Genomic DNA, 25,783 nt, shown 5'->3' with positions numbered 1-25,783 from the left:
AATCTTTATTAGATCAGCAGTGCCATGGCAGCATGCACACAACATGCAGAGTGCAAAAGTTCATGTGGTTTGTCATTTCTTCGTGATTAATTATCTCGTTATCTTGGGAAAACACATTTTTTTATTCCTGATGTTGACGTAAAAATCTCTTGATATCGTGAAAACAAATCAAATTTAGGTTGTTATCACCAGAAAGTGGTTTAGATGGCCATCTTTGACCCATAACTGCTGCAGGCTTCTGTAGATCACAGCAGACGAGCTGCATGGAGCCACTTCATGTTCTGTTTGATTTAAAGTCCTCAGCTACTTCAGTTGTTAATAAGAATGCTGCAGCGCCGAAGCTCCAGAAATGTTGGGTGGACTACGAAACTTCACCTGACTTTTCATCATCATGAGGGGGATTGTAGCTGAATATTATGTTTTTGGGTGAACTTTGCCTTCCCTGATCATCGCAGCTCCAATTTTATACCATTTTTGAGCTCGACTGGACACTCAGATGATTTTCACCTGAGTCAAAACCAATAATTTTACTCAACTTGTTATCCCGGCTAAATTTTTCTCTCATCACATTGGAAAACCCTCTAATAAAACTCTATCTGTTTTAGCAGTGAGGGAAGATTAATGTGTGTTTCAGCCCAGAATCATTCCACTTGAACCTGATGTGCATCTGAATCTGTTGTGTTCAGTCCAACTAATCTGGATTCAAACAGGCACCACAGGATGTGAGTGCAGCTCCTTCCATTTCTCTGTTGTACTGTTACCGTAGTATCGCTGTAACATAAATGTTTTCTAAGTTATTAAAAACAAACATCCCAGCATCTCCTCAAAAACTCACTCGTGTCTGTGCCTTCTTTTTTTCTTTTTGTCAGTGAGAGAAGTGGACCATCATGCAGGAGAGGCTTGAATGTTTCTGTGGAGGTTTTCAGACTTCTGACAAATTCTGTCAATTAACCAAACCAAGGAGAGGAAAACATATCATCTTAATCAACCATAAAACTGGAGAGACGGTCCAGTTTATGTTATTTCCCTGCTGAGTTTGTGTGTTTTTAAACAGTGAATTTGAACTCTATCGGGAAAAACAGACAAAAGTGATGATGCCACAGACACATTTAAATTAATTCTACTTATAAATATAAATTAATAAAATGTCGTTCTCTTTAAATCACTAAAAGTACATTTTTTATGTTTAAATTTCAATATTTAAAAAACAACAAAAAACAACAGGTTAGAGAAGTGTTTTTTCCCGACTATGTATTTTATTTTGAAATACTTTGACCGGAAATCAAGGTACGTGATTGTGTCTAACTTTCCAAACCCCCCACATGTCTGCGCCTGCGCTGCCCTCTGGTGTTCACAACATGTAACTGCATCCAGAGTTTTCTGTAGAGCTCAATTCAGGGATTGTACGAGACTTTATGTCACCCAAAAATAGGAGATGGTAGAACATTTAATTTAAAAAGAAAAATACAAATTCAATTTCTTCTGGAGAAAGACTGTGATGTACATGTAGCTCACTGCTGAGTGTATACAAAACCACTATTATGTTTACATATTAGCCATCAACCTGCAAGGGAAAGCTTTCATGGTCTGGAGTAGTGGTGTAGTATTTTACTTGTCTTTACTTTTGTGTTTTTGTTTGAAATTAATTCAATTACATTTATATTTATATAATTTTTTTCATTTCATTTTATACTGTTTAATTAATTCGCTTTTATAATCATATGGCATTTGATTTGCATTCATTTGTATTTTAATTAGTGAATGTATTTAATTTGTTGCTTTTATTCATTTTTCTATTTATTGTTTTTAAAGGTTATTTCATGTTTTTGTATTTCATTTTTTTTTTTCTTTATTCCATATTTTTTACTTTATTTCATGTTATTTTATTTTATTTATGACGTCCTGCTCTACATACTCCGGGACGGTAGGCGGCAGTATGCACGTAAACATTGGTGTTGCAATCTATCAAACAGCGCACAGAAGAAGAACTGTTGCTACGCACTGTACGTGAATACGGAAGTTACGTTACATAAGAATCTGCGCAGCCGTATGAGCGTAACAACAACAACGCCCTGTTCGTAGCTGTCACGTATTTCTTTTTGCGGTTGGTGAAGCACCGACTTATCTTGCCGCGATATTTCAGCTTTGAGAGGTCGCTGCTGAGGAGAAGTCAGCTTGTAGCTTCAACAACAGTTTGCTAACTTCAGCCTGAGTTCACTCTCCGAACCGTCCGCTGGGTTTTTGTGAATGTCGGCGGAGAAGCGCGATAGTTTCTAGCCGTTTATCCGCCCCCAGCTGGCTGTCGAGCTTTAATTCACTGAGAAGTTATCCCGGGTTAAATTAGCCAGCTTTGTGGCACGAAGTGGGTCACACAGCTTGTTGTTGACACCTCAGGCTGGTTCCCTTCTCCTCCCCTCGCCTCTTCCAGCGGGTCCGCAAACATTAACGGTCACACGGACGATGGTTTTACTGAAAAGCCTCCCGACTCCCACCGAGGGAGTGCGGCATGAGCAAGCCGAGACCACGGCGGTGATGGACGGCCAGAAGCTGGGCTGCGGCACGCTGTACGTCGCTGAAACGTAAGTGATGCACATGGCGCCTGTTTTTCTCTCTAAACCACCAGCGTCAGGTGTCGGTTAGAGATGCATCAGTGTTTCATACGGACATTATGTTAAATGACAACAATATTGAGGGTAGAAAGTATGAAAACAGCTACATGCGCCACTCCTCGTGCTAAGCACTTCCGGAGTAGGCCCTTTCAAAATAAACATTCGGAGTTTTGATTTCGTTGAAAAACGAGTAATTTTCCACAAATAAAGGCAGATAAGAAGCCAACATTTTCAAACCAATCACTACATTTATACAACATGCAGAACATGCTAAAATATTGCGTAAAACCTGCCGTCATTGGTTGTTAAAGGTGCAATATGTAGATATGTATGAATTGACCACCTGTTGAATTCATACTCCAGACTAATAGGGGGCAGCATGTCACCTGAGTAACCGCTAACTGCTGCTAACTTTATCTGGGTTTAGCTGTGCAGCTACTAGTCGTATTAGCTGACCCTGCGACGAGGAGCTCGGAGCACCGGGGGAGTGTTGAAGTTTACAATCGGACCATCAAACATTTCACATTGAGGACGTCATCTTGTGCTTTGAGAAACACATCAACATTTATTCACCATTTTATGTCATTTTTAGATCAAACAACTGATGGATTACTTGAGAGAATGATTAACACTCTTACTTCTTTATTTCTTTAACATGACTGACAGTACATTGACGTTCGGGCTCTTACTTTATACCATCTGTTCCAAAACAATCACTGAACTTGGAATAAATGTCCAAGATTTTCACAGTCATTGAAACTATACAAAAAATGTTTTGCATAAATGGAAATGCACAAAAAAATGTTTTGAATTAAACTCTTGGTCGACGAGTTTGTTTCCTGCCACAGTCAAAAAGACCTTTTGTATCTTTTGAAGCGTCACCTGTCAGCTTGGTGTGTTTTCTTCCTCTCAGGCGCCTGTCGTGGTTCGATGGCTCGGGGATGGGTTTCTCTCTGGACTATCCCACCATCGGCCTGCACGCCATCTCCAGAGACGTCAGTGCTTACCCACAGGAGCACCTGTACGTCATGGTCAACGGAAAACTTGGAGGTGAGCGTGACACAAAGTCTAAAATGGGCGTTATTGTTGTTAAACGCATTCAAAGTAATTCCAATCAGCATAGACTGAATAACAATATTCATTTACAATCACTTCAGGGCACGCATTAGTTTACATGCAATTTAATAATGCTATTTCAAAGTGTATTCATCTAATTCATCTTTAATGAATTCAAATAATAAATCTTTTGGACCACTGTTCAAATCCTCACATTTAAGAAACTAAAACCAATAAATAATTGAAGTTTTTTACTTGAAAATAAACTTTAATGAACTGATTATCATAAAAGTTGACAGTGACTTTTCTTTTAATTGAGCGATCGTTGCAGCTCTCCTTCCTGCGATATCTATTCAGTGGCTCGCCCTCAAAATTATGTGTATGCATGAGAAGCACTGGACTACATAAGAACTATATGATATATATGTACAACAGTGAGGCATAAAGATTCATCTGAATCCAGGAGAGAAGATGAACCTTGCTTCTGCCTGTATGAGTTATTAACATTAAGTGTTTCGTCTCTAATCCTCCCAGACGAGAATGAAGCAGAAATGGCAGAGAAAGCTCCTGATGACGAAGACGACGACAGCATCAGCAGCGGTGGAGATGATGATGATGAAGAGGGAACCATCACAGAGATTCGATTTGTGCCCAGCGACAAGGCAGCATGTGAGTGACCACACTGAGGATGAGGACTTCACAATAAATCAGACTGATAACTTAAAGTCTGACGGTATTCAGAGCCAAACTGACACAGTGTTTGTTTTTATCTTTTCATGGGATGAAAAATAAGAGTTCAGGATATTACTGGTCCTATTGTTTGAACAATTGTGTGTGTGTGTGTGTGTGTGTGTGTGTGTGTGTGTGTGTGTGTGTGTGTGTGTGTGTGTGTCACATGCAGTGGATTCCATGTTCTCAGCCATGTGTGAGTGCCAGGCTCTACATCCCGACCCCGAGGACGACGACTCCGACAACGACTTTGAAGGAGAAGAGTATGACGTGGAGGAGGCCGGTGAGGAAAAACACATAGATACAAGACACACACACACACACACACACACACACCTATATTCTAAACTAAAACCTAAAGCGGCTAGCTCCAGCAAAGACGGCACAACCTCGTGTGTAAAGATGCAACTACAAAACATTGACATTCTTTTACTTCTCCCTCTGTCTCTGTTTGTTCATCCCTCCCTGGTTGTCTGGACTCTGGTTGCAGAGGCAGGTAAGATCTACTGAACCTTTAACAGGAGTTTATCATACTTCATCCAGATCATCTTCACAGATGAACACTACTGTTGTGATTTTTAAAGAGTAAATTAACTGTGTAGCAGTAAAAAGCTAATGTTAGGTTACAAACAGACGACATCACAGTCACATGACTTAAACGTCACCGCAACTAAGAGTCTTACTGCACAATTACTTTACAGGTTTTCTATAAACTGATCAATGTACAAGTTGTAAAGTCAGAGTTAGAATAGTTTCTAACTAAAGTCGGCCTGTAAAGACGGACTAGTGAGTAGATGAGTCTCGCTGTGGTGACGTTTAATGTCCCCGACAACCTCTGAAGTCTCATTTAGACACTTAGTTAACACATGTAAGAGCTTTTTATTTAAATTGTGGGATATTGAATTATGTATTTTATGTTGTAAATATCTTCAGAAGTTAGAAATGATGTACCAGGAATAATAATAGTTAATGATATAAAATGTCAACAAATTGTTGACAAATACTTTACATTAAATCCTCTTATATCTGTTACAATGTTTTTAGTGTGTTTTTGAACATGAATTAAATGGTGATATACTGATTTATAAACGGTGAACATGGCTGAGTGAAGATTAACTGCATGTTCTGTACCAAACACGTTGTGGCTGTCGCTCTCCTCCTCCACCCAGAGCACGGCCACGCTGACATCCCCACCTTCTACACCTGTGACGAGGGTCTGTCGGCGCTCACAACGGAGGGCCAGGCCACGCTGGAGAGGCTGGAGGGGATGTTGGCCCAGTCGGTCGCTCAGCAGTACCACATGGCCGGAGTCCGAACCGAAGAAGCCAACGCCGAATTTGAAGGTTTGAGTCACGCACACAAATACAACTTCTGACATGATTTATTACATCATAATTTTATATCTAAATGTTGCAGTAGATCATATTTATCCACTTGAATGTTGCACATTTTTCATCTATACATAAGTCTTGACTTGGTTTTCCAGGTGAAATGTTTTTATCTAAATTACAGCTGCACACTGAATCTGTAAACTGTGTGAGGGAACTGTGTTGTAGTGAAATACCGTAGAGCTGCTGAGATGTGCTGACCTGCATGTCTTCTTCTCTTGATGACACGTTTGTTTGGTACAGACCACAACAGATGAATGAATCATGTTGCAGTCGGGAGTGGGAAGAGAAAATTAACTATATGAAATGAAACTGCTGGTAATCTAAGTAGTATAGTTTGTCATTGTGATGGAGAAGAAAACAATATAGATTCACACAGATTTATTTCCATATTTAGTCACAAGGTGGCGTCATCTTTTCTTTAACCCTGTTCTGAGGATCCTAACAGCTCAGATGGCCTAAAACAACCTCCTGCTTCTGTTATTTTTGCAAATGAAACAAATATTCTGAGTTTTGTTTCAACATATAAAGTTTAAAAAGTGGCAACACGCAATCAGTGAGTTAATTTTCCCAAGCAGAGAGCGAGAGAGAGCAGATTCCAGTGACAAACTCACAGATTTAGGATCTTTTAAAGTCTTTTAAAAAAATAAGAATAAAAAGAATATGTAGTAGGTCACACCATCAGAGATTTGTATGAATGATCATCAGCTGGTTCATATTTATTTTTATAAAAATGAGAATAAAACTGCTGATTTGACACAATTTTGTATATGTGATGCTGTTGAAACTCTGTCGTTTGGTTAATTGTTGTTGTTGTTGTTGTTGACAGATGGTATGGAGGTGGATGCAGCAGCGTTGGAGGCCGGTCAGTTTGAGGACGCAGACGTCGATCACTGGTGACGACAACAAAAACACTAAACATGAAATAATAGATTTTATTAAACATCTGTACGATCAGAGCAACACGTTGTTGTCTGTTGTGTGCCGTCGGGTTCATTCGTGTGTTTTCTGACTCTTTCTGTAGATGGACTTTGTTCCAGCGGCTCCAGTGTTGCATCATGGGACGGGAGAAGAGGACAGCAGCACTTCGTTAAAGCTCTTACTCGTCCTGTTCTCACTGTCAAACCTCTTTGTCTGTACTTAAAAACATCTCAGTAGTCTCCATCTCTTCTAATCTGTCCAGTTTATTTGAACTACTGTTGAGATGCAGCCCCGGCTCCTGGTGCTGACTGTAAAAACAAAACACTTGAGTTCATGTTATTGTTTTGTACCTAACGACCAATTTAATATCTGATTTTCCCACCGTGGAGAGTTCATGTCTTTGTATGAAATTGTCAATAAATGCATAGTTTTTGTATGAGTTTTTGTTTTTTATTATCATGAACGTTGATTTAAAAGCTTAACTTCAGAGAATTTAATCCAAAATAATGATTATGTTGCTTTCTGATAGCAAAAACAAAAGAACCATGTGGTAATCTACTTTATTGTTCCCACAGCTAATGATTAACTAATGATTAAAATTTTCATGGATTAATCTATCAATTATTTTTATACTGATTGATAAATAGTTTAGTCTATCATTTTCATTTTCTATTACTATTTTATAGTTTTCACTTTTAAGAAAAAAATAAAGTTCAGTCTTGTTTTGAATTTTTTGTTAAAAAAGTTAATTGTTTAAACTTAATTTCTGTTAAAAAAAAAAAACATTTTTATTGGAAACTACAACTAAAATAATTGATTTATAGTTTATTCTATAATTTTAATTTTCTATGAAAAATAAGTTGTTTAGACCAATTAGCATTTGTGTAATTAAATATTGATTATTAGTTTAGTTTATGGTTTTAATTCCTATTAAAAATGATAAGTCTTAATTTTCTGTTAAAAAGATTAATAATTTATAGCTTTAATTTGTATAAAAAGTCAATAGCTCTTAAAATAATTGATTGATAGTTGAATCTGTTTCTAATTTCAATCATTTCCAGTTATGAAAAGTCAAATATTTGGCCAGTATTTGACTTTCTTGTTGGACCAAAAGTCCAAAACACAGAAAATGTTCATTTCAGAAAACAGAAATGCAGCAAAACCTCAAATTAAAAAAACATGAAACGGCAAAAAAAAAAAAAAAAATGTTTTCATTATTATTTTTCTGTAAATCAGCAAGTCAAATAATCGTTTCACCCGCACAGAGCTTCATTTAGACAACAATAAACCAATCAAACAATCTTATTTCAGGTGATTGATCACACAGTTTAATCTGCCTCCAGTTGGCTGAGAAGTCACAGTTACATCTGTGTACAGTACAAGTCTGACTCTGTGCTCGGCTCTGGAATGTTGTTGGAAGAGAAATGCTAGCTGATTAATTAGTGAATTAGCTTATTAAATGGTTTTATTACAAAAACAAAAACTGTGCTCAGTTTAAATTAGTGCAGCTACAATAACTGTGCTTGAATTCCCAGAAACAAGTGAATAAATGTTGAATTTTTCTTAAAAATCAGTTATGATTTCATGTCATGCTGTAATCTGAACATCATGCACACAAAACAAGACACAACTGTTGATATTCCAGTGACAGATATTTGACATTTTCACAGTTATAAAGTGATACTGGCTCAAAAAAAGAGTGTTGAGGTTTTTAAAGGTTTTAAATCAGATGAGTGTAAACCGACAGGAAGTTAAAGGAATGATTTTTAGTGTCCGACAACGTACTCGTAAAGTCTAAACTAAAATTTGATGTTCCATTAATGAGCTCTAAAAAAATACCAACTAAATTAAAGTCTTCAGTTTTCTCTTCTAGTGTGCTCTTCTTGAGGTGAACTCACACAGTCCATTTGTGTCAGGCTGAACAGTAAAAGTGCACGTCAGCGTTCTTCTTCTTGTGCTAGTGTCTGATGACTGGACTCAGCAGCAGGTTAAAGGAACAATTCACCCCAAATCAAAACACATTTTCCTCTTGTAGTGCTGTTTGTTTTGGTGTGAGTTGAAGAGTTTTTGGAGATATCCTCCGTAGAGATGTCTGCCTCAACAGTGTGTCTTTCCTGAAATCATGACTCAGTTACCTCAAATAATCCACAGACCTTGTTGGGAGCAGTTTCATGTAGGAACTATTTTCTCTCTGCCGAACTACACCCACCAACCGTATCACCACGCAGAAGGAAGCGTCCATCTTCTCATGAACCAGAAGCTCGTGCTCGTGCAACATTAATGTCCTCTGAGTGCATACCTCAGCCAAATCCAAACAGTCCTATTTTGTCCTGACTCATAAATAGCAGACACTTAAATGCGCATGATTCTCTTTCATAATATAATGAATCAAAATGGTGAACTGGATCTGTCTGTTTGAACGGGAAATGTAAATGGTGTCTATTCTTGGCTGAGACGATCCTCCATCAAAGCTTTTTAAAAATCTGTCCAGTAGTTTTCGTGCAAATACGCTCAGAAACCAACCAGCAAACAAATGAACACGGGTGAAAACATCACCTTGTTAGAACTCGCCACCTTCCATGAGAAAGAGAGAACGGCAATAAACAAAGAGGCTATGTATCATTTCCAGTGATATCATCATATGTGCATTGTTAACACCATGTGAATATTTCATTTTTAAATATCATGGTGATCGTCGTTACTGGTACACCTCAACACACCTAGTTCCAACATGAAACTGCTCACAAGAAGCTCTGTGGGTTTATCTTGGCAGGACACATTGCTGTTGACTTTTTAAAATGTCAACAAGCCGAGAGAAGGCTGACTGTCATCACACCGAATCAATCTAGATGGATACTTATCACCACAAGTAAGAGGTCAAATTAGCTTTTTTGATTTTAAGGTGAACTGTCCCTTTAACAGTCCCTCAGGACTTCCACACATGTCGCCCGGCGATGCCTCTTCCTCATGCCCTCTTCTTGGTCTCCAGGGGGAGCTGGAGAGACGGTGATTTTCTCCACAGCAGAGGGACGAGTTTGTCAAACAGCAGCACTGAGCCCATCGTACCTGCAACAGCAAGAATGTAGAAGAAGAAATGAGGGGAAACATTCAGATTTACATGCACAATATAACATTTCTGCAGCTTGGGGATGCTCCACCAAAACAAATCAGAGCCGGGTGGAGAGACAGACTGTAAACACCCAGAGTCTCATTTATTCTGCTCTGATCCAGAGGCGTTTACTGACAGGAGGAGAGGTCAGATAACACTTTTTAAACTTTAAAGGTACAATATAACAAATGATATTGCCGATAGCTAGTTAGCTGTGCAGCTAGTTATCCAGACGCGGGGGCTCAGATCAATTTCTTCACATTCTGTTAATAATCTTTGTTAATTTCACTACATATCTTGTGGTTGTGGAAAATGTTACTCTGTTACAGCAGGGTCAAATTATTGGCCTGCATCAAGCAAAAAAAAACAACAACAACTAAGCAGATACCAAAACTACTAAAATTGTGTTCAGAAATGGCAAACACATTATTAAAACCAGGAAGGTGGTGAAACATCATTTTGGGAAATAAATGTCAGAAAAAAAGACTTCAGTTTGCTGGGGAGCATAAAGTCTGGACTCTGTAGTGATGGAAAATGTGGTCTGATGAGTCCAGATTCAACCTGTTCCAGAGTGATTGGTGCATAAGGGTAAGAAAAGGAGGATAAAGTGATGCACCCATCATGCCTAGTGCCTACTGTTCAAGCCTAAAGGAGCAGTATTATGATCTGGGGTGGATTCAGTTAGTCAGGTGAAAGTGTGAAAAAGTGGAGCACAAAGCATCATTTTCAAACATGGTTTGGCCACCAGAGTCCAGAACTTAAAACCACTGAGAATCGTTGGAATGTGCTGGTGAAGAGTGACAATATAAATGGAAATGATTTTGTCATTATGTTCTAATGTTTTGTTTTTGTCCAACTGAGCACAAGTGATTCATTATCGTCTGTGTATGAACTAAACTGTTTAAGACGGAGGACTAAAACTTCCTCACAGTGTAGCGGGGGCCTGAGCTACTTTCTACTCATCGCTTGAACCCAGATTTACGTGTATAATCTTTAATGATAGAACAAATAAATGTCATTTCTGAACTTTAGGAAGATATTTGACGTTCTTTTCCCGGCTGCCATCAGAGTGAGAGAGCGCATGTTGAAATGAGACACGACAACTTGACCTTTAAGCAGCTTCTCAGATTTGTATCAACACTGTCAACATGTTGAATGGAAAACACAAACCTGAATCTCAAACCCGATCTGTGTTCGTACGTTATTCACAGGAATGCAGATAAATTAAGAAAAACAACATTGAGATTATAGAGTTCTGTAGAAGTGAACATTTCCAAGAAACTAGAATCAAGATAGAGACATTTTGCTTAATTATCTCTAAACTGAAATAACTTTAAACATAACATAAAGTAGATCTACAGTGGTGTTTTATAAGACCAGAAAAAACATTTAAGACCGTCATAAATTTAACTTTTCATTTTTGTATAAAACTTAAAGGAGAACTTCGGTCGATTTAAACATGCAGCTTCATTGCTCAAGCTACCCTTGACTTGCCAGTACCGAAGACGCGAACATATTTGGTCCAGCCATTACAGAGCTCCGTGAACGGAGATGTAGCATTGACAGCTAACAGCATGGGGTCAGAACTTTACACTGTGTTTTAAGCGTCTTAACATGCTCCACATCTCACACCAAAAGTTATGCAACATCAGCAGGCACCTTACAACACAGCACTGTAGCGTGTATGACTCAAAATGAATAAAAAAGTAGTTAAAACAGTGTGTTTGTGCAAGCAGCTACTTACCTGTTTGTTGACATCCGTGTCTTCCGGTAGCTAGACCAAACTAGTCAATCCGTCGAGCGTGCACTTACTCCCTCACTGGCGGAGACGGAGACGTAATCCAGAATTTTCGTGTTTCTGTTCATAATGTACATGTCCATGTTACAGCCTGTCATGAGCCATGAGCCTTACAATAGCCTGTTAAGCCTGTTAAGTGCACACTCGACGGATTGACTAGTTTGGTCTAGCTACCGGAAGACACGGATGTCAACAAACAGGTAAGTAGCTCCTTGCACAAACACACTGTTTTAACTACTTTTTTATTCAGTTTGACTCATACACACTACAGTGCTGTGTGCTAAGGTGTCTGCTGATGTTGTATAACTTTTGGTGTGAGATGTGGAGCATGTTAAGACGCCAAAAACACAGTGTAAAGTTCTGACCCCATGCTGTTAGCGTTCAATGCTACATCTCCGTTCACGGAGCTCTGTAATGGCTGGACCAAATTTGTTCGCGTCTTCGGTAGTGGCAAGTCAAGGGTAGCTTGAGCAATAAAGCTGCATGTTTAAATCGACCGAAGTTCTCCTTTAACATCAGTGCTTTTTAAGACTTCTCGAGAGCTGCAGATACCCTGATATCAGTGAACATCAGAGGGTCTCACCCAGCAGAGGGCCCAGCCAGTAGACCAGGCAGTACTCCAGGAAGGAGTGTCCACTGCAGGGGAACTGTGTGGAGAAGGCCAGCGCCGGGTTGAACACTGCTCCTGTCACACTGCCACCTGGACACACACACACACACACACACACACACACACACACACACACACACACACACACACACACCAGTTCATTGATTTTATCATCCTGTTCACAAATGACTAACGACAGACTTCTGACAGCAGTTAACAGAGCTGTGATTGGTCAGATTGTACCACAGCTTGAAGATACTCAAATGTTACAGGTGGATGTTTATGTTTGAATACAGGTCAGAAGAATATATTGTCACTGTCCAGTCAAAACCACGTAATCTCCAAATGTGGTGTTTTTGATTTGTTTGATCAAACTGAAGGAGGGGTTGCTCCTTTATGAGCTGAGACGGTTCTCGTATGTCTGAAGCCAAACAAACCTTTAACAAACTCCCTGAATCACCTGAAAAATGCATCGCCACAAAGCTGAAAACATGGCTGCTTTATACGGAGGAGTATTAGGGCCAGGGGTGAGGAAAGAAATGAGAGCAGGATGTTTTTTGATTAGTCGCTGATAAACTTTCTTAGCTTATGAAAAGTTCACATTTTGGAGATGAGTGGTTTTGATTGGACAGCAACACTATGTTTTCAGGAAAACCTTCTGTCATCAGTTACAAGGCTTCACTGATGCACATCACAAACACTGTTTCTGCCCAGTTTGTATATTGAGTGTCAGATGGGTGTTGCAGAAAGTCATCTTACTGTCATTCCTCAGAGCAGCAGTGTCACGTTCCATTTGCATAAATTAGCTGCAGTTATTTCACGTAGTCTGCATCACAAACAGAAAACATCTGATACTGTTTTCCCTTGTATATGTGGCGGACCCTGCCACCCTTCCAGCTTCAGTGTTCTGGGAACCTTCTTTTCCTGAGTTTGTATTATTACCTCATTAATATTGTAAATATTAAGATTCTGAGTTTTAATTTCTTCTCTGAAACTACACAGAGCTCCTCCTGATGTTTATCTAACTCTACTCTGGATTTATTAATGATGGTTATTAATAGTGGATACTAGGATAAATATCTGGTAATTTCAGAGGTGGAGGGAGATTTGTAAGGACTCAAGATTGACGCAGAGTTAGCAGCTTTTCTGCTGGACAGGTGAGGACCGCTGCTGGAAATATGTTTATTTCTATGTTTTAACCACAAGGCTCTGATGGCGGCGGTTACAGTAATACTCACAACAGCGCATATCACCGTACGATGTTGCAGTCGAGCTACGTAGGTTGTTGCTAAATCTAGCTTGTTAGCTTGTATGCTAACTCTGGTGTTTAGCTTTGTGTTTATGGCTACTGGTTTGCAAAACTGTCTTTAAGTGACCATTGGGCAGTTATAGTAAGATTAGTTTGTGTTCAGGACGCTCTGAAGTGGTTGAATTGCTTTAGAGAAATAAAGTTACTCATGCTTCAGTTTGTGCTGGTGATGATGAGCTGGTAACTTTGTCTACAGTGATGTGAGCAAGATTGTTACTCAGGATCTCTACAGTGATCTGCATGAGGCACTCGTCATTGTAATTTAGTTGTATTGGTCAGAAATAGAACAATCAGGGCTTATGTTGTTGTTGTCTTTTTTAATGGGCCATCTTGGTTATCTGGCGTCCTCTGTTACCATGGTTACAAGCCTGCTCGTGCACCGCAGGCTCCTCTGTGGGAGGGGCTTAGAAGGCAGAGAGGAAGAAGGACTGACCCGGGAGCTGTGCTCTATTCAGATATTCTGGCTAAGCCCACTTTTTTCCTCAAAACTCCAGACTGCAGCTTTAATGAGACTGAAAGATCTTCATTGGATGATTTTTTTTTCCTCTGCCTAAACAATCTAATAAAACAACACAGTTTATACTGTTTTACCTTGTTTACCTTACCTTTCTAGCTTCAGTGTTCTGGGGAACTTCTGCTGACTGTTTTATTACCTCAACAATATTGAAAATATTAAAGGAGAACTTCGGTCGATTTAAACATGCAGCTTCATTGCTCAAGCTACCCTTGACTTGCCAGCACCGAAGACGCAAACACATTTGGTCCAACCATTACAGAGCTCCGTGATCGAAGACTTAGCATTGAACGCTAACAGCATGGGTTCAGAACTTTACAGTGTTTTAAGCATCTTAACATGCTCCACATCTCACACCAAAAGTTATGAAACATCAGCAGACACCTTAGCACACAGCACTGTAGCGTGTATGACTCAAAATGAATAAAAAAGTAGTTAAAACAGTGTGTTTGTGCAAGGAGCTACTTACCTGTTTGTTGACATCGGCGTCTTCCGGTAGCTAGACCAGACTAGTCAATCCGTCGAGCGTGCACTTACTCCCTCACTGGCGGAGACGGAAACGTATTCCAGCATTTTCGTGTTTCTGTTCATAATGTACATGTCCATGTTACAGCCTGTCATGAGCCATGAGCCTTACAATAGCCTGTTAAGCCTGTTAAGTGCACACTCGATGGATATGCTAGTTTGGTCTAGCTACCGGAAGGCACGGATGTCAACAAACAGGTGTGTGGCTGCTTGCACAAACACACTGTTTTAACTACTTTTTTATTCATTTTGAGTCATACACGCTACAGTGCTGTGTTGTAAGGTGCCTGCTGATGTTGCATAACTTTTGGTGTGAGATGTGGAGCATGTTAAGATGCTTAAAACACAGTGTAAAGTTCTGACCCCATGCTGTTAGCGTTCAATGCTACATCTCCGTTCACGGAGCTCTGTAATGGCTGGACCAAATTTGTTGGCGTCTTCGGTACTGGCAAGTCAAGGGTAGCTTGAGCAATGAAGCTGCATGTTTAAATCGACCAAAGTTCTCCTTTAAGAATCTGAGTTTCTTCTCTGAATCTACACAGAGCTCCTCCTGACGTTTAATTAACTCTACAATAACATTTATTAATGATGGTTATTACTGTCACCAGATCAATTACTCACATGACGTCATCACAAACAACACAGAGCCGTCATACCTGCGTACACCACTGTTGCGATCGCTGCAGCCACCGCGTGCACGCGGTATTTCTCCTCCACCGATCGCGTGTGCGTGATAGCAGTCTGAACCGCAAAGGCGCACGCGAGCTCCACCACGGCGGCCTTGGGCAGCGACGCGTGAATGGGGCTGATGCACCGGTAACCGAGGAGCTTATGGCGCGCGTGAAGTCCCGACAAACCCAAACCCCAGATCACAGGTACAGCGGCTCGCGCGGCGGCAGCCGCAGCGAACTGGCACGCGATCCGCCGCAGAGCGCTCCAGCCCGAGAGCCTCGCGTGGTACGCGTGCTCGAGCGCACCGGAGGGGTTGCCGATGGCCCCGCTGAAGGTGAGCCCGTGGATCACGGCTGCCAGGTACGTCAAGGTGAGCGCGAGTCGAGGCTCGATCCCGCCCACCTCTGACAGCAGCCTGAGCTCGTGCGTGCAGCAGCACAGCTGGAAGGTGGACACGAGCTCCACCGCGTACACGGAGAGCTCGGTGTCCGCGAGGGCCCTGGTCAGCAACCTGCGGGTCGCGTCGCTCAGTGCGACGATCCCCGCGATCAGCACCAGAGACACCGCCACGTCTGCAGTCATGCTGGCGGCAGGTCCGCGCTCTCTGTCGGGGACTGTCTGCGCCTTCAGCCGCTGAGAGGCTCCGCTGTGCGCCCCGAGCAGCTGCTGCCTCCTCCAGGCCTCTGTCTCTCTCTGTACAGACCAATCTCACTTCCTCCGGTGGATCAGAGCCTCGGCTGTGCCGGGCTGCTGCTGCTGCTCTGTCCCGGAGGATGCGGGGTCCAATCGGGAGCAAATTAGCTTCAGCCCCGGTAGCTCACATGGTGCGGAAGTGACCGACCTCCCCACTTTTCCTCCTCCTCGACCTGATATCGCAGCTCCTCTTCCTCTTTTCCATCCTCCCATTTGTTCTCTTCCTTCTCCGATTCTTTTTAGGTGTTAGCGCTTCAGCACTTTTGACAGTAATGTAAGAATAGTTACGAGGCAAAACAGAATCGCTTTGAGCAGCAAATAAGTCTGTGAAACCAGTTCAGACTGGTCCAAGGTGAAACCAGTTAGTGGATCACTGACTGCTGTGTGTCTGCTGTCATGGATCACATCCTTTAAGTACACTGACTGTATATATTCATATGTTTAGATGAGTGATAACAGATGCAGCTCATCTGGTTGTATTCTTATGTGTCTCCATCATATCCACAAACAAGATGCACCAGATTAATGAGGAGAAATAAACACACTCAGACAGACAGTTCCCTTAGAAAATAATCACTGTAATATTCTGTTATATTTTGTTTTTCCAAGTGTTTCCCTCATCAGGACCTGTATGTTTATCACAGGAGATGTTAGTGATGGAGGGATTTAAGCCGTCCTGATGGATGTTAAAGTTTAAATGTTGACGCTTGTAATAAAAGTTTGGGAGCTATAATCCAGTTTACTGATATTTTCTGCTTTTTCCTCGACTGAAGCTGCTATCAGGCCTGTTCACACAACTTCTGTCACTCTTATATGAGCATTTAGAAATCAATATTTATTGTAGACATTAAAATGATACTGAGGAATAAAATGCAGCAAGACACATTTTCATTCATTTTGAAATACAATTTATCAAACATAATCAAAACAGTAAAATGTTCCAGTTATATTTAAAATGATAACAGCTCTTTACAAAATAAACAGGCATTTTCATATTATGAGATACAAACTGATCACATTATAACAGCAAACACTTCTTATTATAATGTGACAACTTATTGTTATAAAACATTTCATGTAATAAGATATTTTACATCATGATGTTAAAACATGAACATTTTTATTATAACAATAAACTTTTCACATTATAACATGATACTGAACTGTTTTTCTTTTTGTGGCGTGGCGGCAACACGCTGCCGTACGAAACACTACAGGCACTGATAAAAACTATAATGTGAACGTTGGAGTTAATCTGACTTTAAGATATATTTTGCACTGAGAGATGGGTTACTTATAATAATTACAATCAGAAGTAACAATCAACACAGTAAAAACTGGGTATCAACATGTGTTGATCATTTATACAGATGACTGATACAGACCAAAGTATAATAACAGTTATATAGCACTAACAACACTACAAGATACAGTTATTATATATATAAATGCATAAAAGCAACTCAGATGACTTCACATACAGTTGAAAAAATCACATAATCATCAGAACAAGATTTAATTTTAAGTAAAAAGATTAAAAAATATACCTTCAGTGAAATGTTCAGAGATTATTTTCATACATGTTAAAAAGTATTTGAAAACACAAAGTTATTATAAATGTTACTACTACAACTATTACTTTTACTATTATTATTATTATTATTATTATTATTATTATTATTATTCACTGTACAGAAACTTAGGACATACTTAAAACTATTATTAGTATTTCTGTTATCATTATTAATATTATAACTGTCAGCTATTTATTCCCATGCTATCAATACCAATAACATTATTACATTTAGTTTTCTTTATTTTGACGACCTCTTTTGGAAACACTTTCTACTGAACGTGATTAATAAATGGTAAATGTAGAGATAATTAAAGTCAAGTTAATAGTTATTCCACTGTTGACAAACGATCGGATGTTTTACAAACTCTTTATTAAGCACTTGTTTATTGTGACGTGGCAACTGATGTTGATAGTACTTTGTAAATGTTAATAAATACTGTGTAGTTCATCTGTAAACATTATTTGGATGAATATCATAAAGTTGCAACTGATGTTTATCAACATTTACAGTTGTTAATAAAGCATGTTTTGTTAGCAGTGAAATAACTATTAACTGAGATTTAATTAAGTATGAATGTAATCAATTTTTAACAATGTTACCATGAAGTGTTGCCCCCCTTTTTATTTATTTTAATATTTTACTTCACCTCTTAACAACAAAACATCTACTAATCAGATAGTAATACTACAACTTCTATCATAAGTAATAATAATAATAATCTGTCTCCATCTTTCTCTCAAGTTTAAACATGTTTAATTTGCATGAATTGGCCACCATCAACATTTATGATATAACATAATGTAGAACCTCCTGTATTAAAGATGAAATGAGTACTTACATGTACAACAGGTGATAAACCATGATGGTGAGTAAGTATGAACATCCAGTTTGTTTATTAACTGTCTGTCTGAGCTGGACGCTGCTCTCCTCTCCTGGTCCTCTGGTTCACAGCGACCACAACAACACAGAGGATCACCAGCAGACCAGGGAGCAGTGAGGACCTCACCGTGTAGAGGGTGAAGTCCATCCCAGAGGGCTCTCTGGACTTCAGAACAGTTCTGGAGGATGACACACACTGGTCATCTGAGTCCATCACGGCACACCATAACTCTCCTGTGTCTTCCAGTGAGACATTAGAGAGAATCAACAAGCCATCATCGTAAAATCCGTTCAGTCTGCTCTTCAGATCAAATTTGTATACATTCAAGCGTCTGCCTTCTGTCTGGTTTGACTTGATGAACCAGCGGTGCCAGCTACCCTCTTCCCAACCTCTGCATCTGAAAGTGACATTGTCTCCTTCTGAGAAGAGCTCGACAGCAGGTGGGTCAGATTTGGGGCACACCACCAGGTGATACATTTGAACATGGTTGTAGATTTCACAAGAGTATAAACCTGTGTGGTTTAACTGAAGTGATGAAAACACCAGTGAGTAGTTTTTTCCCACCTCGTCGTAGTCGTTCTCATGATCCTTTTTCCAAAGTGGAAGCTGGTCGTCAGTGAACTCAACAGCAGGGCACTGTAACACAGCTGTCTCTCCCACTGTGTAGAGGATCCTCTCCAATGGCAGGTCTAACTCTACAGGGTGACTGCTGACACACTGCTGTTGGTTCATCACTAGACAGGTGTAATATTTGAACCGTGTTAACTTGAGGTTGTAAATACGAAGTCCTGATGAGGTTTTCACCACTTGGGATCTTCCTTCAACATTGTCCATCACCGATGTTACACTGTCTCCAAAAACTCTTGTCCAAATCTCGTCCTCATATTCAGAATCACTCTTGAGCCACTGGATGTCCAGATTGTCAGCTGCTCCCTCACATGGCAGGTCCACTGTTTCTCCAACTCTGACATCAAAATAATTGTATTTATTTTTTGTACTACAGACAATAATAGTGATGTTGTTCTCATACGCCACGTTGCCCCAACACTTCTCTTGGTACTTGCCGGAGTCAGAGTGGGTCAGGTTCCGGATCATGTAAGAAGAAGTATTGTTTATCCTGACAAACATCAGTCGTCGTTTCAAGTCTTCAGGTACTGAGTTCTGGGACCAGAGGGCAGAGGTATTCCACAGGACGAGCTTCTCCTCACCAACAAATCTGGAGACCAGGCAGGAGTCGGCCTCCTTGGGGAAGCTGGAAATGTAAAAGTCTGATTCCTTTTTGACGACGATACGTTCCATTGCATGAATGTTGTTGATGAGAGCAAACAGCAGGAAGGAGAGCTCTGCGACTGCAGCCATTCTGCTCTGAGGACGAGCAAACACTGACACCTCTCACCTGATTATCTCTATATCAACCCTCATCAGCAGCTTGTCATTAGTGGTTGGAGGAACGTGACTTCTTTATCTCATCATCACAGGAAACTTTGACGCATTCGGCTCTGTACCAAGGAACCTAATCAAAAGATTAGACACATGTTGTGAAATGACTTTTAGACACGTTAAAAGTGTTAACAATGTAACACCTTGTAACATGCAATCAGACATGTGTGACCAGTGTGCACATTACTTTAAAAAAGTAATTAGTTATAGTTAACAGTTAGTAACGGAACTACTCCATTATCAAAGTAACTAGTTACCAGGAAAAGTAACTATTGCGTTACTTTTCTCAACAACATACCTGTCTATCATTGCATTCAGTTCAGTCTGTGTCAAGTTTTTGTGAAGCTGGAGCAGAAAAATCCAGCTGTAGCTGCTCGGACGGCTCCGTGTCCTTCTTTGTTACCTCATGTTAGCCACACCTGGCCTGCTGTCATCATCAACAGTGTCAACAACTGAGTTTTTGACCACTAGTTTTGTAGAAGCGTGTGCCTTTGAGAGATGATTCATTAGATTAGAGTTGCTTTCAACGGATGTAGACAAAAGAGATTAAAGTAGTGTCTGTACTTCCACTTTGAAAACGCCAACTTTCCCTCCAGACTCGCCATTGCTGCAGCTCACCTCTGCTAGTTTATGTGTGTGAGGCTGCTGTGTGCGTGTGGTGTTTGTGTGTAAACTGAACACTGCCTCTGATTGGCTTACTAACTCTCACTCTACTTTAGAGAGCCAATAACCATCACTTATACAGCTGTCCCACCCCTCCCTCCTCCCTCGCCAAGCTAAAAAAAATTATAAAATAAAACAGCTCTGCAGCTCCGGTGGCTCAGAGCCAAGTCGGATGACAACAGCTTCAATGAGCAGCTTCAGTTTGTAAAGCGCCACATTTAATTCTCGGTAACAGTAACCTTAACAGTAACGGCGTTATAACGATGGAAATAGTAATTAGTTAGATTACCCGTTACTGAAAAAAAGTAACGCCGTTAGTAACACCGTTTATTGTAACGCCTTTTATTGTAACGCTGTTATTCCCTACGCTGTGTGTGACACGTGTTAGTTTGCTTTGCTTAATTACTGCATCAGAAAAACATAAGAAACATTGAGCTTCATCAGCTGTCAAAAGTAATGTGTAATAATGTTTATCTTTAATTACAATTGATGAAATATAATAAAAACAACATTTAAAGTGATAACAGCTCTTTTTAATCTGATAAATAACTGAATTATATTTGTCATTTCTAATCAGTTTGTTGTTGCTGTAGTTTTTGGCAGGACCCAGAAGCGGACAATGAGGCAGGGAGTAGAGTGCAAACAGGATTCTTTAACTTGACAAGGTTAATGCAGGTGAAGGTGGAGAAACTCAGGCTGGAGACTCCGTCTGAGAGGAGGGAGGAGGAGCAGGAGAGGTAGCTCATGGTGGTGCTGGTGGATAGCGTGGCGTGTGGTGCTCAGGTGAGCACAGGGCAAGACTGTTGGCTGCAGAGGTGCAGAGAGCCGGGTCACTGGAAGTGGAGCCACTGGTAGCTGGCAACACAAAGACAGATCTGAGAGAAAGCACAAATAACACTGAGAAGTAGCTCTTTAAAGGGACGAGCTGGAGCCATGTACCACGTGGAACTGACGAGATCACCTGGCAGCAGGTAGCGTGAAGACCAGGGCTTTACAGCAGGTGCTGACTGCTAACCTGCTGCAGGTGTGTGTGTGTGTGTGTGTGTGTGACAAAGGAAACAAAATACAATTAGTGGGACATTTATACAAATAAACAAAACTATTGCACTGACTAATTGCGACACTAAATGTTGGTTGATATTTGTAACAGAACACCAACTAAAGATGTTGTTGTAACACTTGCTGGGTCTGTTTTATAAATTCTCAGTGCTGATCCATCAACATTCAGAACAGCTCATTTATTTTATCATCGTGTCCAAAAATGACTAACGGCAGACCTCTGACACCAGTTAACAGAGCTGTGATTGGTCAGATTGTACCACAGCTTGAAGATACTCAAATGTTACAGGTGGGTGTTTATGTTTGAATACAGGTCAGAAGAAATATATTGTCACTGTCCAGTCAAAACCACATAATGTTTTTGATCTGTTTGATCAAACTGAAGGAGGGAGTGCTCCGTTATGAGCTGAGACGGTTCTCGTATTTCTGAAGTCAAACAAACCTTTAACAAACTCATTGAATCACCTGAAAAATGCATCACCACAAAGCTGAAAACATGGCTGCTTTATACGGAGGAGTATCAGGGCCAGGGGTGAGGAAAGAAATGAGAGCAGGATGTTTTTTGATTAGTCGCTGATAAACTTTCTTAGCTTATGAAACGTTCACATTTTGGAGATGAGTGGTTTTGATTGGACAGCAACACTGTTTCTAGGAAACCTTCTGTCATCAGTTAAAAGTCTTCAGATAGTGAGTTCTGAGAAGGAGGATGTTGCAACACTGATGCACATCACAAACACTGTTTCTACCCAGTTTGTATATTGAGTGTCAGATGGGTGTTGCAGAAAGTCATCTTACTGTCATTCCTCAGGGCAGCAGTGTCACGTTCCATTTCAATAAATTAGCTGCAGTTATTTCACGTAGTCTGCATCACAAACAGAAAACATCTGTCCATTTGTTTTGTGTTTTTTTATGTAGGCTATACAAACCTAAAGAAACCCCATAGAGTTATGTAGTCTGTAGTCCTAAAACCTGGAAATTAATTTGCATTTCTGCACCTTGGTCTAAAAGTGTATGTGGTTTATTTTTAATTGGTTTTCATTTGAAAGTCTAAAACAAGGTGTGTGGTTACCAAAAGTTGGTGATATTTACATGTTTTGTTCTGTGACAGAAAAATACAGTCACTAACAAGACCACGCCTTGATTTAACGTTAAGGTTGTTCATTTAAATTGGTAGAAGATTTTGGAGAGGATGGGAAAAGGGGGGTCGGCGTTGGTGAATGAAGAGGGGGTTTGAGTGGGGTGCGCATTGGCTGGACCGTCTAGGAACCGGGAGATTGAGACTCAGAATGGGGGTACGTCTTGATGGGTGCACGTCTTGGTCGGCGTGGTTTCATCATCCCCCAGTGGGTCCTGTGCTTGAATGGCCTGGGTTCCTGATCTCGAGGATCTTCTTGCTGTTTGATGTCGATGTCAAAAGCTGGGCTGCTGGTGACAGGATAGTAGAGAAGGAGAGGGTCTGGGGGGGAGGGTTATAAGAACTTGAGACGAGCGGGAGAGAACTGGTTAGGCTTGCCTATATAGATTTTGAATCAGGGCGAACAGGTGGTGAAGTTAATGAGGCACGGGTGTTTTGATGAGATGGGGGTGGCTAGGTTGATGAGGCCCTTAGATTAGCTGAGCCTGGGTGGCAGATCAGCGAGGCAGAGTGGCGTGATCAAGTTACTGAACCTTAGTTATAATAACTCCATTTCACCAACAAGACCATGCCACAATTTAACGTTAAGGTAGTTTATAAAAATTGGTAGAAAATTTTGGAGGATCGAGTGCATCGAGCGAGCAGAGCGGGTTTCCAGTGTGTCGCACGAGCGACTGGAGAGGGGGTTCAAGTTCGTTGGACGAAGTGGAGAGGGATGTCAAGTTCTTTTGTCATATGAAGTGGAGAGGTGTGGAGTCCTTTGTGTCGGACTGATGCTATGTGACGGACGAAGAGGAGAGGGGGGTCGAGTGTGTTGGGCGAAGCGGAGGGGGGGGTCAGTCGATCTGCCAGGCTTAAGTTTCCCACGGCCAGGCTAAGCATCGTTTATCTATTTAAATGGCGACATCTTATGGTCAACACGTGAAGACATGGCCGGTCTGAGGTCAGGCAAATGCCCCACAAACCACTGCTACTGTCACTCCACGCTTACTAGGCTACTTGTGATTGAACATAATGGAATGTGACAAAGAAAAAAACAAAAATCTTCCAAAATCGGACGAACATAGGCGGAGACGTTGAATCTGCTGGTTCACCTGTTGACCAGGTGTGCAGTGGCGTGACGTTGGCTGACTCATGGGTCGATGAGGCAGCTTGCATGGATGTAGCATGGATGTTAGTTCATCCTCCCCTGCAGTGGCAGAGCAGCCTTCCCCATGCCGCAGTGGTAAACATAAGTAAGAACCAGCGGATTTAATCAAAATTAGTTTGTACAGTGGGTGGTTGTACCTGACCAATTATGGTAAGTTTTATGTTATTTGTTTTGCAATACGTGAAAATATTAACAATATTAAGTGTGCTAATTTCACAGTTGTTTAGTGGTTCTTCTTAGGTTTAGGTTCTTCTTCTTCTTCTGGGTTTCACAACAGTTGGCATCCAAAAGTTGCATTGCTGCCATCTGTGGGCTTGGCACTTTACTGCACTATATCCTGCTATATAGACCAGTGTCTTTTAAGAATTTGAAAAAACAGCGTTTTCATCTCCTGCTTGACCCTACTTCTAAAATACTTTTCAGAGATACTTCTTCCAAGCCAATTTCTGAGTAGATCTTGTCTTTGTCAGTCATAGTTTCTACAGGAAATCAAAGCATGTTGCACTGTCTCAGGTTCCTGACATGAACACAAGCCATAGAGCTTTTATTGATGCTCCTTGCACTACTTATAGGCCAGATGTACTAAACGCTCATGTTGGGTTCACCATCACACCAGCATCAATATGGCAGCAAGCAGAAGCAAATGTAAACAATGCCACATTGTTTCAAATGTAAATATATGTCACTGATTATAATGAAATATAATGAAATATCTATCAAATATCCAATAGTTAGCTTGCACTGTTTTCATGTTGTAGGCTTGTCAATCGCTGCAGCATTTGAGCCAGTGATTAATATGGAGCATGAAGCCATAATTGGTGGTTTTAAATGCCTTTACTGGCTCCTAAAGCACGTAATTGCCCACCAATTAACTTTTAACTCTGATTTAATGCAAGACAGTATGGAACCACTCTAAACTCAACTACGTCATGAATCTGTTACCTATAGTGCACTGCCATCAGTCAGTTGCTGGCCTATGTCAGGCCCCCGTCACAAAAAAAAAACATGCTTCGCCGCCGGTGGGCCGCCCTTCCAACCTACCACCGGGCTTAGCAAGTTTTCTGGGGGAAACCCTGCAGTTGCTCCCAGTCGTCGACCCGCAGATGCCTGCCGGTGGCTCCCAGTCAGCGACCCATCAGAAGCCTGGATCGAAGGTCTGTCCCAGCCCCTCGGTCGGAATCCCGGCCGAGGTGTGTCACCACTCGTGGTTCTCCAGCCGTTGGTTCTCTATAGGCTCCCAGGCCGACAGCTGCCAGTGTTCCTCCGTTGGCTCCCAGGCCAACCAGCCTCAGTGTTCATCTGTCGGTAGTCTGGCTTATGCCTACAAGTGTTTCCCCTCCTCTGGCTCATCTGAAGGGTCTCTACCTCCGCCGCTTGTCCTTAGTGTTTCCCAGCTTTTGCCGCCGGTCCCCAGTGGTTCCCAGCCTTTGCCGCCTGGCCCCCAGTGGTTCTCTGCCATCGCTGCTGGCTTCCAGTGGGTCCCTGCCGTTGCCACTGGTCCCCAGTGGTTCCCTGCCATCACTGTCTGCCCCCAGTGGTTCCCTGCCACCGCTGTCAGTCCCCAGTGGTTCCCAGCCTTTGCAGCCCAGCCCCCAGTGGTTCACTGCCATCGCTGTCGTCCCCCAGTGGTTCCCTGCCATCGCTGTCGGTCCCCAGTTGTTCCAAGCCTTCGCCGCCCGGTCCCCAGTTGTTCTAAGCCTTCGCCGCCCGCCCCCCAGTGGTTCCCTGCCATCACTGTCGGCCCCCAGTGGGTCCCAGTCTTTACCTTCGCCGTCAGCCTCAAGTGGCTTCCAGCTCTCACCTACGACCACCTACTAGACCTCTAGGGGGGTCCGCCGTCACCTGCAGTCCCTAGAGGGCTTCCACCTTCGCGGCAAACCCCCAGAGGACTTCCGCCGTCACCGCTGGCCTCCTGATGAGCCACTGCCCCTCACCCTGACCTCCTG

General features: G+C 41.5%; 2 protein-coding genes across 3 annotated transcripts; one reads left to right on the top strand and one right to left on the bottom strand.

The window, feature by feature from the left end:
* Positions 1–2,053: 2,053 nt before the first annotated feature.
* clns1a (chloride channel, nucleotide-sensitive, 1A) lies at positions 2,054–7,142 on the top strand. 2 transcript variants are annotated; one of them, XM_030408781.1, is made up of 8 exons: positions 2,055–2,579; positions 3,523–3,659; positions 4,200–4,334; positions 4,567–4,677; positions 4,885–4,890; positions 5,564–5,737; positions 6,612–6,678; positions 6,807–7,142. In XM_030408781.1, coding segments are annotated over exons 1-8 (750 nt in total). In that variant the 5' UTR covers positions 2,055–2,460; the 3' UTR covers positions 6,808–7,142. The 2 variants fall into 2 exon arrangements, with proteins under 2 accessions (XP_030264631.1, XP_030264641.1); XM_030408771.1 differs by lacking the exon at positions 6,807–7,142 and having other exon boundaries at positions 2,054–2,579; positions 6,612–6,682.
* Positions 7,143–8,003: 861 nt separating this feature from the next.
* aqp11 (aquaporin 11) lies at positions 8,004–16,330 on the bottom strand. Its single transcript, XM_030398535.1, has 3 exons — positions 15,225–16,330; positions 12,194–12,310; positions 8,004–9,769 (listed from the first exon to the last, which is right to left on the bottom strand). Exons 1-3 carry the CDS (start codon positions 15,820–15,822, stop codon positions 9,669–9,671), a joined length of 816 nt encoding a protein of 271 aa, XP_030254395.1. The 5' UTR covers positions 15,823–16,330; the 3' UTR covers positions 8,004–9,668.
* Positions 16,331–25,783: the final 9,453 nt, after the last annotated feature.

This window comes from Sparus aurata, chromosome 2 (genome assembly GCF_900880675.1).
Source record: "Sparus aurata chromosome 2, fSpaAur1.1, whole genome shotgun sequence".
Classification (NCBI taxonomy): domain Eukaryota; kingdom Metazoa; phylum Chordata; class Actinopteri; order Spariformes; family Sparidae; genus Sparus; species Sparus aurata.
This window is presented reverse-complemented; position numbering and strand designations above follow the sequence as displayed.